At 29.8% G+C, this 14,415-nt stretch overlaps 1 protein-coding gene across 3 annotated transcripts in view; it reads left to right on the top strand.

Annotated features, from left to right (window-relative positions):
- Positions 1–4,001: 4,001 nt before the first annotated feature.
- LOC106680733 (bestrophin-2) overlaps positions 4,002–14,415 on the top strand; it is a 67,401-nt gene continuing 56,987 nt past the window's right edge. For all 3 annotated transcript variants that reach the window (XM_024364404.2, XM_014420648.2, XM_014420649.3), the window contains exon 1: positions 4,002–4,192. In XM_024364404.2, the coding sequence (XP_024220172.1) occupies positions 4,014–4,192 (179 nt within the window). In that variant the 5' untranslated portion in view covers positions 4,002–4,013. The remainder of the gene's footprint in view (positions 4,193–14,415) is intronic.

Below are 14,415 nucleotides of genomic sequence, written 5' to 3'. Positions count from 1 at the left end.
AGTTTGACCTTTTCATACAATATGTTGTAATTATACAACAGTTAAAACTAAATTTACATGCTAAGCACTTGTTACTATCAGTGTCAAATACTTTCGCTTTAAGGAAGCCTTACATATATTTTTTCTCACTTGTCTTAAATGGATAAAAGAAGCCCAAATGTGATAGCCTACCTTGACAGTTATAGAAAAACTCATACTTATCCTTCTGAAGGTTTTAAACTGATTTTTATTATAGCTGAAGCCTTATGGTATTATTCAATTCACACATGTACGCAGCATGTAGATTCATTTTCAGTGGTGCAGAGAGTTGTAATAATTAATTTTAAATATAGTAGTTATTTGGTTAATTATTGTTCACAGAAATTATTTTAAAATAATTTGAATGAAGAATGCTAAGTGGAAATTATCTTCTTCCCTAGATTTATTTTAATAAAATTTAAGGATCTCATCTTCATAAGATCACGGGACCACTTATTTTATTAATTTAGTATTTCGTTTATGACCAGTATCTTCATATTTTTTTTTCTTTTTACTTTTTGTTAATTAAATTCATGTTGATCCAGGTCATTTGAATTGGTGATTTGAGATACCCCATAAAACTTAAAATTTGATGGATTCCTATTCTATTGAGATAGATATATTTCATGTAAGCATTATCCTGTAAGTCTGTTGAATTTTTCAATTCTGGGGAATCATTACTTGGTTGAGAAACCTCTTAAAATTGTGGATTACAGGGGAATTGATTTGAGAAACCTCAAAGTCAAGTAAATATTAATTTAATGATAACAATTCTAATTGTCTTAATTGATAATACAATAGCTACAGAATTAGTCAATATTTTATTATTATTCTTTTTTACATGTATATTGATTATTATCATCTTCCTTATTTCCGTAAAATTTATTTATGTGAGAAATCGCATAAGCCAAGGAGAGAGAAACACTTTGTAGCAACATCGCTATCTCCTGGTCTATATTGTAACTACTACAGCTAACAAAACAGTTACTGGCATGATGAACCTAGTTGCCATAACATGAACCACTACATTCATCACACAGACATTGTATATTGATATATGTATTGGATCTTGTAAATAATTCAACTTGACTTGTATATAACCATTTATTGTATTATTATATTTCTAAATGTATTATTTGTATCAATAAAGATTACAATAGAATTTTCTGATTCACTAAAATCCAACAATTTACATATAGCATCTCTTGATGATGTTTGATAGCCCAGAGAGTTGACTTAGCACAATTTGATAAATCTAAGTGTGAATTAACTTAATTATATCCACCTCTTAAGGAAGTAGTGAGTTACAATACACATAGTGGATCAGTAAATTCTAGTTCTATTACTGAAAATGTAGGTAAGACTTTTATTTCACTCTGCCTTCTCTGGATCTCTTCTCCTTCCCAAACTTTTTCTTCCTCCTATAAGGACCTACAGCTAGTTCCTGTAGGACTTGGTATTCTCTTCACTATTGTAGGCTAGTTCCCTACAGAGTGAAGTTCCATCCTGCGAGGATTTACTGCTAGTTCCCGTAAGAATCATTCTGTCAATAATTACTTAATCTAATTGAATAAGCATTGTCGAGGCCTTCTGGTACCTTACATCTTTAATTAGAATCAGAACTAATTAATAATACACAGTTCTATCTCAACAACTTTAGGTTGCTATAACTAGTGAAACAATTGTTTATTCTATATTTATAATATATAGGTGTAGTATAATTTAAATTAATCTAAGATACGTAATAGTAATATATGATTTTTTGTTATGTGATGATTTAATTTTTTATTATGATTTAAATACATTGATTCTGGTCCATTATTATTAGTTACTACTCTTGTTCAATTATCAAACTAATTGTCTTAATTGATTCAAAGTGAATCAAATTTTAATTATTAGTCGTTTTAGGGTTGGTTTAAACCACTTTTATATTTTTCTTAAAATTTGGTCTTTGTCTTGGAAGGTGCTCAAACCACCGATTCGTTCATTGGCACCAATATTCAAGGTTCCTATTAAATTTCGATTTGACATTATTCTCTCAAATGAATTCCTGAAAAATCCTGAATTCTTAACAAGACTTTACAATAAAGGCTTAATGATTCCAACAAATGACATTCACAGAAATTACAAAAGGATTGGTGACTAATTGATAAAACACTTGAACAAACTGGTAAAAAAGAAGATGATAATTTTAATCTTATGGCGAATATTGAAAAGAAATTCCAAATGAACCTGGTTGATGGTTTAAAATCTTATGCCCCTTCATTTTTAATATCTGCAAATCCGCTGCTCTCTCCAGTAATGCCGTCTGATATCTAGATCTGAGGAAGGGGCAATTCAGATCCTACACTAATACTTGATATTTTTTCCAACAATATACATTTTATCAATATTAATCCTTTTAAAATCCATTATTAGAGATGAAACTAAATTCCATGAATGTGGTGTGGAAAAAATAATTACCAAGCAAACAAAATTTGTTTAATAGCACACGAGAACCATACGTAAGCACAGGGCTTTACTTCTTTCTTAGATTATGTAGACTTATTTTTATTTATCCTTGAATTTAAATTTTTGGTTATGAATACAACAGGAATTACATTTGTGAAATAACAGAAATTTTAGATTAAATTTTCTCAATTCGAATGCATAATTGAAAATTGAAGACCTCTTGGTGTACAATTCAATGGAATCCAAACAAGAAATTGTAAAACATACTTTGTATGCACACTAAGTAAAAGCAGTCACGGAAAATAACTATTAATTTTTATTTAAACAAATTTTTAATTATCTTTCAATTTTTATTTTCGTAATTTAAAGAAAAAAATCGTTAATATTGTTACGTTTCAATTTTTTTCCATACGGGTTTCATTTAATTTGTATCCACCAAAAATTAAAAAAATATTTATATAACTCTTTTCCAAGATATTTAAAAAAAAAAAAAGGTTTAATAATAAAAATAAAAGGATTACTTTTCAAAAATGTTCGATTTATGAAAAAAAAATATATAGCAGGAATAATTTTATGTACTGACGTCTGTCAGCACTCAAAATAAAGCTAGTTTAATGTACTAAGATAAGAAGTATTTTATGAAGTATTTTCGTGGGGTAAGTAGTTTTTCTGATATTCGCAAATGAGTATGAATGAAACTAGAAATCAATTTATTTTAGCAAATAACATGAAAACTACTACACCTACGGAGGAGATAAAAATAATAAACTACTTAATAGTACATTAAACTAGTTTTAATTTGAGTGCTAGTAGTCGTCTGATAGTTTCTGAAACACAGTTTTTCCAAAACTAATTGAAGAATTACTGATTTTTCACTATTTTGATATGAATATAGCTTTTTAAAAAACTAATATTGAACGTAAATAGCTTTATTAGGGCTCATATTTTCACAAGTGTACTTTACTTTAAATAATATTCTCTTAGGATTTCTAGTGTTTTTGGTAGTTTTAAGATACGCACCTCTGAAAGAAAAATTAATTATTTTTAACATCTTGAAAAAACTACCATCTTTTATTCGTCTCATTGTACTCGGTAGACTCATCGATTTTGATTAGTAATTATACTCAGTTTTTATATAAGTAATAAAAAATTGAGATGAAAGGCCAAATGATATAAAACAACTGCAAACATAATGTCATATGGTTCGTGATAAATTTAATAGAAGGGATTATTAATATCTTCGACATCTGAGCCAGGGTTACATTTTTATTTCTAATATAAACATTTTAACTTTTTATTGATACATTTATATTATTAAATTTAGGCATTTATGAAGTACGATTGCATATGTTAGATTCTGGTAAGCCGACTAGCATCCGGCTTCCGGGCTATTGGTGTGTAATAATTCTTCGTTGTAAGGGTAGGTTTTGGACAAATTTGTTGATGCAATAAAGATAGGGAGTGAAGACAGCGCCCCCCCCCCTCTCGTGCTCCCTCTGGTGGGAGGACAGTAGCCAGAGACAGTGCGCGATGATCAGCGGCCGATGACGGTGAGCTACCAGTACGAGGTGGCCTCCTCGACCAGCGGGGGGTTCACCCGGCTCCTCTTCTTGTGGCGGGGCAGCCTCTATAAGCTCATCTACCGGGAGCTCATCCTCTTCCTCATCGCCTTCGGCATCCTCAGTGCTTTGTACAGGAACGCCTTCACGATAGAGCAGAAGCGGTGAGCATGCTTATCTGGATCTTAGTCGTTAATTGTATATATTTTTGCTTCTCAAACTCCTCAAGTGTCACATAATTATCTTCGAATTGAATGACTTTTCCAAAAACCAACTCTACTAACAAGAATCGCATGGAAGTTAATAAGAAAAACAGCTAGCAACATTTGTCTCCCTCTCTGAATCATTATCCGAGTTGACATTGCATAGAATTTTTTTTTTTAACGATTTTCACAAGGGCAAGAGCCGAATTCTAAGTCAAGGAATAACGCAGTCTTGGATTCAATTTAGTTTTATATATTTACATGTAATTGTGTTGTGATTAGTTAATGATAGTAAAATATAAAAATTGTGAAGGATAAAAATTATTAATAAATACTACAGTACAACAAACTGTTTCAGAAAAACAGATTCATTTTAAATACTTTAAAATAACTTGGGCATAATAGCCTGCAAATTTTAATAAATCGATGTGAGGCTGTGATACTAAAATTAAGATTGTGATGATGGCCGGATCGGCCGAAACGTTGGACATGGGATAAAATACTTGACATCATCTCTGAACTATTATCCAAATTAAAATTCCATAGAATTAATTTGATTATTTTTTATTCATTTATTTAAGTGATTTTTACAAGGGGCTTATAACGGAAGCGGGGTGGCTCGGTAAGGGCTTGTGCTATTAACTCCCAGAACACGTGTTCGAATCCAGCCGTGGTAGATACTTATTTATCTTGTTACTTCAGCGTTAATTAAGGGAGAAACCTGGTGGTTGAGCGTAATCATGAACAAATCATCTGTTTACAAAACCGTTGTTTATGAATGAGTACTTCCTTACAAAGTACCAAACTCCTAACCCTTCATTTTTTATTTTATTTACTTTACTAAATTAAATAGCTGATAAGCAACAAAAAACAGAAATTAATATTATGTAGGGCTCTTTTATTTAACCGAATTTTGATACATTTTTTCCCGTATTGAGAATGTTATTTTGTGGTGTTATCTGTGTTAAAATGTTTATCTTAATTTTAGAATTGTAATAAATTGTTCAAAAAAGATATATGATACTACTAACATTTAATAGTTTTTAGATGACACACTTTTAATAATTAATAATTTATAATTTCCATTATCAACTATAAAATTGAATAGCTTGGAGCTAGATTGTGACTAGCAACAATTTTGAAGGAAATTAGAATATTGTACAAAATGCTCCCTTGTTTTTCTGTAAAGCTGTTTATTGTGTAAGTTTCACTAATTCACAAATGCTAACACATTTACCTACAATATTATGGAATATAAATATTAAATATGGAAATGTATGTGTGTATGTAAAACAATGAATAAGAATAGTAGATTTTTTAAAAGTTGCTCTATTGAAATATTTACATAACGCGACTTGTCTTTTATTCTAAAACGATTTTCACAAGATCAAGGGCCGAATGCTAAGTCAAGGAATAACGCAGTCATGAATTCAATTTAGTTAAATATATTTACTTTACTAACACCACGTCTCATTGAATCGTCCTCAAAGTGAATAATTAAAAAAATCCAAGTTATTATGGGAAGGAACAAAAAAAAAATAATGACGTATTATTTAAAAACAAAAAGATTTGACATTATCTCTTGATGGTTATCCAAATTAAAATTGAAGAACTATTTTCTTTTTACACATATTTATTTAAGTTAAAATACAAACACGTTAATAAACTCCAGTAAGGAAATAGATTTTAAAATAAATACAGATAAAACAAAATACATAGTTAGCAGTTTAAACGCCAGCAATTTCAGTGATATAGAGATAGAAGCAAATACGTTTGAACAGGTAGATAGGTTTAAGTACTTGGGTTCTACGGTAACTAGAATAAACGAAATTGATGAGGAAATAAAAGCTAGGTTGAATTCGGGAAATGCTTATAATTTTTTTATTTAGAAACTGCTTAGCTTATGCCTTCTATCGAAAAACTGTGAAATATTCTCAAATTGAATAACTAACAAAACCAACTAATAAAGGGAGGTACGAAACAATAAAATGGAGGAAAATAGTATTGCGTATTGTAATATTGTTTTTACTCATTTATTTATACCATTCGTTACGTTGCAGTGTTATTCTGTAATCCTGAGTTAACCTATTCGAGACAGCTCATATTTTAGAAGACCATCCCAAAAATTGAAAATTTTGTTTTTGCTTTATATTGGCCATTTTTGATTAATAAAAAACATGTATACAATAGAGATGAGTCACCTTGTAGCTCTTTTTGTACAAACAAGCTGATTTCACGTCACATGTGCAGGTAACTCATATTAATATTTTTATTACGAGGGATGAAATCCTTATTTTAGGTTTAGTAATGAAGACAATAATATAATTATAGATAAAATAAAATAAAAGAATATAAACATAAATTTTTAAGAAGCAGTACAAGATAATGAATTTTCCTGGAAGAAAAGTTCTTCTCCTTACTTTGTCGTACAGAATGAAAACCCTTGAAATAATCGCCCAAAAATAATCCAACATCAAATTTTATTTTTTCACACTTCTAGAATAATGTTTGTTTTAAACCAGTCTTGTTCTAACGGCCACATCTTCCATACTGACTTGTAATTGCAATTCAGGATCATTGCACACACGTTGTGTCTTATACTCACAATTATTAAAAAAAAAAATGAATGCCTTGAAGTAAGAATGTGACAAGCCACTATTTTTAAAACGATTGGTATTTTATGGAAAAGGCTAATTTTTTTCTATAAAACTATATACTGTGATCGGGTAACACCTTAATGCTAACTTATTTACCTAAAATATTATGGGACATGAAATGTTTAAAACATTGTATAATAATTGTAGAATCTTTCGAAACTGCTCTACAGAAAAATTTACACCATGTTGCTAATCATATTCTTGCCTTGTGCACTTTCATTGTAAGCTACGATCCATTTCACGTTCAAATGTACCAACGTATTTAAAATAAAATAAAAACTTTACAGATTGTTGTAAATATATCTTATAATTACATATTGTATCAATTTACAGTGACAATAAGATATTTAAGCTCCAGTACTAAGGATCGGACATTTTTTGAAACTGTAAACACATAAAATGACACATTAATATCGACCTATTTCTCTTTTATTTATATCTTGGAAGTAATTATACTGTACAGTACCTGCCAAAGTCCGATAAAAAATGAGTAACTGAATAATTTTGGTTTTCACAAAAAAAAAAAAAAAAAAAAAAAGAAAGTTTTAAGTAAAACATTAATCCAACAAATTACGATTCATCTCGTACGCAGGCTTTCAAGCTTGCGACCGTTGATACAGAGTATTCCAGTAAACAGTTTGATCCCTCTATAATCTTAATAATTTTAGGAATTTTGATTTGGTTTTCGCAGAGCCATAACTTAGACGTGGTCTATCTTTTGAAAGTATTGTTTATTTTTTAACGTTATCCACTTCTTTTTTATTTATTTTTAAATAAGATTTTAAGACTAATTCATATTAGGCACCAAAAGGTATAAATCATCAAAAACTGGGAACAATGTTTTATTGTTTTTTTACGATTTGTAGGCGAACGGTTTGGCAAATTTAAAAACCATAAAGAATAAAATCGTTTCATTATTCAATTTTCTTCAAGAATCCGTTATCATTATTGAAGCATTTATTTATTGATCATCACCATGACAGCCATTTTAGTCTCCCCGGCTAGTCGAGGAAACTCCAATAACTGATGACGAATTCTTATAGAAAATTGGATTTTAAAACGATTTAGTTCTATTTTTTTTTTAATTTCTCGCACCGTTTACACATAATTCGTTAAAAAATCATTAAAAAAGTGTTTTCAGTTTTGGACAAATTGTTTTCAGTACATGTCCGATCAAAAAAATGACTGATATGTATTAATCTTAAACCGTAATTTTCAGTCAAATTGCAAGAAAAAAAACACTTCGTTCCGTAGTGAATTTCGGATTAAGGTATGCTGGAGAAAGTGAAAAAATTAATATTACCTCAGAAAAAAAAAACCGAAAAAAGATACCACCATTATGACCTAGCTTATTAAATTTAAAATTGTAGAGGTTAGGTAGTGTGAACGTGTATGGGGACATCCTATATACTCAAAAATAGCTTTTAAGCTGAATTTTTAAAACTAAATTCATATTTTTTTTCAATTAGTAAGTAAATTTCTATTTATCAATAAACCTCTTCTTGTATATTCGTTTTGATATAGAATTTGTTAGACCCACAGTTATCCATTTACAAAGTAGGCTCAAGTTAAAGAATGGTGGAGGTATCACTAATTACTGATGAAACTGTAAATATAATTTGAAGATAAATCTTCAAATTATATTTCAGAAAATATTGTTCGATATTTCTTTTTTTTTAATGTATAATATTTGTTAGTAATAGTTTTAAACTCTACATACTGTATACTACACGGTATACCTAAAAAGAAAATACGCCCCAATGATAGTAAAATAATATAATGCAATAAGAGGTATAATCATGAAGTGGTGATGTAAATCTATAATTAAATTAAAAATTACTATATGAAAAGTTGCACCGCTCAATCGTTGTTCAAGAAGGTAATTAGTTCATGATCACACCCAACAGTAGCAGGATAAATAATTTGCTAAAGGCGAATTACAACTTGGGTTCTGCAAGTTAGTAGCACAGTGCCTTACACATTGAACCACCCTGCTCCCCAAAACATTAATATATGTGCGTATGTATATATATATAAATTTGAAGTAATTATTTTCATTTGCATTCGAAACATTTTGGAAACAAATAGTACAACAGCCGGGAAGAAAAAAAAAGCAGATATCTCACCCCAATTTTTTATTACTTTAATGAAAACTAGGTATAATTACTAGTCCAAACTGATGAGTCTGCCAAGTATAGGTAGAGGCAATAAAAAATGGCGGCTGATTCAAAACTTTAAAAAAACATTAATTTTTCAATCGGAGCTCTGTATCTTAAGAACTACCAACAACACTAGAAAATCTAAAAGAACATTATTTAAAGAAGAGTAAGTTTGCTGAAATATGAGCGATAATAGAGCTTAACGTCAAATATTTCTCGAGATATAGCCTTTTAAAAAGCAACATTTAATAAAAATGTACTGAAATATTAGTAGTTAGTGAATCTATTTTGAGAAATCTATATCTCAATAACCATTCGACTTACAAATGTCTATAAGCACCTTCGTTTACCTTCGTAGGAATAGTAGTTTTCATGATATTTGCTAAAATAAATTGATTTTTAGTTGTTCGGACAATAGGTTTGATCTATGAAAAACTTTATTTAAAAAACCATTGGACGTATAGATATCTGCCAGCACTCAAATTAAAGCTAGTTTAATGTACTATAAAATATTTTAAAACTTTTATCTTTTTAGGAGTAGTAGTTTTTATGATATTTGACAAAATAAACTGACAAACTGTTAATTTATAGTTGTTCGTATAAAGTGTTGGATTTAAAAAAATATATATATATCTCGACCCATAAGACACACATATGTCTGCCAGCACTCAAAATAAAGGAAATTTAACTTACTATAAAGTAGTTTATGACACTTATCTTCGTAGCGGTAGTAGTTCATATGAATATAAACTTGGCCAATGAAAATTTGTCCGAAAAACTATAAATCAATTTATTTTAGCAAATATCCATGAAAACTACTACTCAAAAGAAAATAAACGTCATAAACTACCTTATAGCTCATTAAACTAGCTTTAATTTGAGTGCCAATAGAGATCTGTACGCCAAATGGTTTTTGAGTTTTAGATTTTTCAAAATAAATTCATTAACTACTGATTTTTCTGTACGTTCCATACAATTTTATGAAATGTTGCTTTTTAAAAAGCTATATATTGAACGTCAAGTAGCTCTATTAGGGCTTACATTTTAGAAAATTTGCTCTACTTTAAATGATGCTCTCTTAGATTTTCTATTGTTGTTGCTAGTTGTTAATATATAGAGCTCCGAATAAAAATTTAGTTATTTTTAACAATTTGAAATAGCCCCCATTTTTTATTCCTCCTACCTATACTTGGATGACTCATCAATTTTGACTAGTAATTATACATAGTTTTCATCAAAGTAATAAAAAATCGAGGTGAAGTAACGGCCTTTTTTCTCCTCTTGGGCTCTTGTACTAAAATGCACGATAAGTCAATTTAGTTCTCATTTGAAGAAATTATTACTTGAAATTCTCTTTTATTCACATGATAGTAAATATTGATTAATTAATTTATAAATTGACTAAGGACACAAATCAACCAAAATAGAATAAATAAATATAGTTTTAACACAACTAGATTTGCTTGACATTTTTTTTTTTTAGAATCATCTAATTTAAATAAATTTTAAATTTACTCAGATATTCAAAATGAATTTTTTTCTTAGGAGAAATAGTTGATGTAATAAATTTTTATACTAATACACCTAATATAATACATTTCCATTAATTTCTACAATTTATTTTTGTAACTAATGGATGGAAATGGATCTTATCTTTTTGAGAATTTATTAAGAAACTAATTCAAAATAATTAATGGTTTATATTATAGTTGTGATAATTGATTGTAGTTACATGTCTAGAGGCGATAAAGCGGGAAGATGTCAACATGAAAATAACAGGTGTACATGATTCAATATTTACAGATATTTAGATCACGTTTACAGGCTACTATCCAAAAATAGATGTCTTTCCACTATTAACATGTTAAAGTATAAAAAAAAAAAAAAAAAGTTGCCATGTAACCTTGCCTTTCCACTAATTCTCGATAACCTTTCATGGTATTAAGAGGGGGACTGTTTTCTTAGATAAAAAGGGCATAAAATAAAACTAAAACCCAGAAGTAAAGAAAATTGAAACTTCTTTGACAGAAAACGTTTTCATTTTTATAGTTTTATAATAACAAAGTTTTTTTAAAGATGATATGTTTTAAACAATTTTAAAGAAAACTGATATATAATATACTTAGTTTTCTCCACAATATATCCTGTATAAAGTCAACATATAGTTCGTAACCTTAATGCCAAACAAAGCTATCTACATAAATAAACTGTGTCAAGAGAATTGGATATATACGTTTTAATGTCACTCAAGTTTTAATTCAATTGCTAATTAGTAAAGTACAACTACTAACTACGACCTGGGCAGAATAGCATGTAAAAAATATTAATAGCGGATTTGAGGTATGAATTTATATTTAAAGTATGCTAATTTATTGGTAATAATGATTTTTTTAATTTTTAATAATAAGTGTATAATTAAGGCTGTTAATATATAGACTTCCCCTGAGGATGGCCAGATTGGCCGAAACGTTAAGACATTTGAAATATTAATAAAGTGATTGTGCCTTAAATGGATACAATTTATTTTATTTAAAGAATACAAAATGTATATTTCGTTTCCAAAGAATATTATTTTATGATGAGGTGCTATGTTTAAAAAAAAATGTATTTAAGAAGACAGTGTAGTTTGACATTAAGGTGGCGAGTTGTTCGTGAGAAAAACGGTCTTTGTCGACTTCAATATGCTTAAAAGCTTGTCCCAGCAATTTAATATTGGTTACTGCAAAGGATACCTTAACGGGAAGGTGTTCTCCTAAAGTGCCTAGTAGTTTTCCAGATTGATTTACGGTTACATCTCCGTTCCTATGAGTCGAAGCGTGATACGATATTATAAACCCGTTCCTTAATAGCCGGCCTATGTTTAACACAAAAATCATTTTTCAAATCGGGCAGGTATTTTCTGAGACTAAAGCACTAAAACAAACTCTATAGCTTTATTAGTACATATTTAAATTTAAAAAATAAATATTAAGAAATTAACGCTATTTAAATAAATTTAAAATATAAATTAAAATTAAAATTAGGTCAGATGTGCTTTTAGGCCTCTTGGCCACTGAGAGCGGAAAGCTGCGAAAAGTTGCGGTATCAATTCATTCGAATCTGCAAGAAAACGCACGAACGATCCCAACTTGGTGGGAGATCGCGTCCACTGTTCCCCTACCGTTTATCAGTTTTCGTCCGAACAGGTGGGAAGTGCGAACCGATCCGGATTTAGTTGCGAACGAGTAAGAAAAAAAAGTACAAATGTACAGTAAAAAGTTAATTTTGTTTTTAAGGAAAGAAAATATTTGTGGAACCAAAAGGGAATTAGACCAGAATGAACTATCACATGCGAAATTTATAAAAATTGTGGAAGGAGCTTTCGATTGAAATGAAATTACCAGTTTAATAACCGATGGTCACCTCCCATTTGAAGATCATGCCGCAAACGGGAAAAATTCAGCGATTTCGTTTCTTATAGCTAGATGTGATTCACCCACATTTTCCGTCTTCGTCGATAGCAGCTATGCGTCGATGCGTCGATGAATCAAAGGTCATAATTCTAAACAGAAAATTCCTTCAGAAAAACCGTCCTGAAGAACCATCTCGTCTACTAAGAACCCGGACGAATAACTAAGGCAGTCGCACGATTTGGTACGAGCGGCGTTCGCACGAATTCATTCCTTAGCAGTTCGCAGCTTTCCCCTTCCAGTGGACTAGAGACCTTATACAAAATTTGAAGTTATAGATAAATTATGAATCGATCAATTTCTTTTTGTATAATTTATGAATGAGATCTACCTGAGTAATATCGAAAACTTCAATTTGAGTGATTCCTCCATCAATTTATTTAAGGGTTATTTCATTTCCTCTTTAGAGTAAGGAAATCTTCTTATTTGGTCATTTCTTTTGTCTGATTGATAGATTTATTTATTGATAGATATTACAATCTGCCACACAGTTGTGGGCAATAGGTAATAGTGATGAATGATCTCATACATACTAAAATAAAAAATAAAAAATAAAATAAAATTAAAAAAAAAAATAATAATAATAAATAAATAAATAAATAAAACTCTCTGAAAATTGGTCATTTCTAAAAAACATCATACACCAAGGGAACTGTATTGTTTCCTCTGTACACTGGCTGAGAATTTTTATTTTTACAAGCTATGAATCGACTCTAGAAAAAACCTAGCCTCTTTAAAATTGATTCATGGGCTCTTAATTGGGTAAAGGATAAATATCGGGATACTGACCATATTACCTTCCCCAGTAACTTTCGGGGCTTACTTTGTTATGATAGAGGTTTATAATGACACAGATTGTATGTGTCTTCAGAACCGTCTTTAATCCGATAGAAGCTTCTAGTCCAAGAGACCAAGAGGGGTTAAAATCAAACCAAGCTTGATATGATTTTAAAAAGAATGTATATACATAATTTTGTTCCTCATCATTATTATTTATATTATTGCTGTTTTGGGGATAAGATAATTAAAACTTCGAAAAATCCAATAAAATTGTTTTAAATTTGTCCTTGAAAGATTATAATTGATGTGGTATTATAAACCTTTGAAAAATATTCAGAAATTTATTTTCCTACTGGAACGAATACTCTGACCACTAGACCACGGGGAGGGTTTTACTATTTTCTAGATTTTTGACTTTCAATAATACCTGTATAAAGTTTGGTACTAAAGTGCGATATTAATGACCCTCAAAATAGAACAAGAACGTCGGCCATAACCCGAATTCCTAGGAGACATATTGAGCAGGGCTGCCTCCAGATGAACAATGGGTGTCATAAGGTCATTCGAGAAAGAAGACAAAAGGTCTTGGGCCTTAGGAACCCCAACTCAAGGGACTTAGCTCAGAACTTTGCTCGGTCGAGATTCACTGAAATAGTTCAACTTTACTTTCGGTAATACATTTCATGAAAACCCTTCGAGTAACTCAAAAATTGTTGTAGAATCAATATTAAAAATACTGAGAAAGAGTTTTAGGAGTTAATCGTTCCCTCAACTGAAACGCTTATGTAAAGTTTAAGTGTAATTTGAAAACTAATTATTTCAAAATTATGTGACGTAATCAGACTAGCGAAACGCAAAAATCACAGAGCATGCGCCCGGCTTATTAAAACTAGTGTTGGAACAGATTTTTTATTAAGCGTTTTTCGTCACTCTCCTTTACCTTCTAGGAACTTATATGTTAAATATTTTCTGGATTTTTTTTTAGGAAGTTTGATAAATTAATTTCTATAAATTTAGGTTAAAAAACTTTCAAAGATGAATATAAACTACTTTATATTTTTCTTTCTTCGAATTCCTCTCGTACCCAATCTTTACAATCCAAAATCCTTCGTAAAATCCTCAATGCTCCTTATTTTGTT

The sequence above is a fragment of the Halyomorpha halys genome, unplaced genomic scaffold (assembly GCF_000696795.3).
Source record: "Halyomorpha halys isolate HHAL.00 unplaced genomic scaffold, Hhal_1.1 Scaffold284.1, whole genome shotgun sequence".
Taxonomy (NCBI): Eukaryota; Metazoa; Arthropoda; class Insecta; order Hemiptera; family Pentatomidae; genus Halyomorpha; species Halyomorpha halys.
Note: the sequence above shows the minus strand (reverse complement) of the source record. Positions and strands in the feature narration are given on the sequence as shown.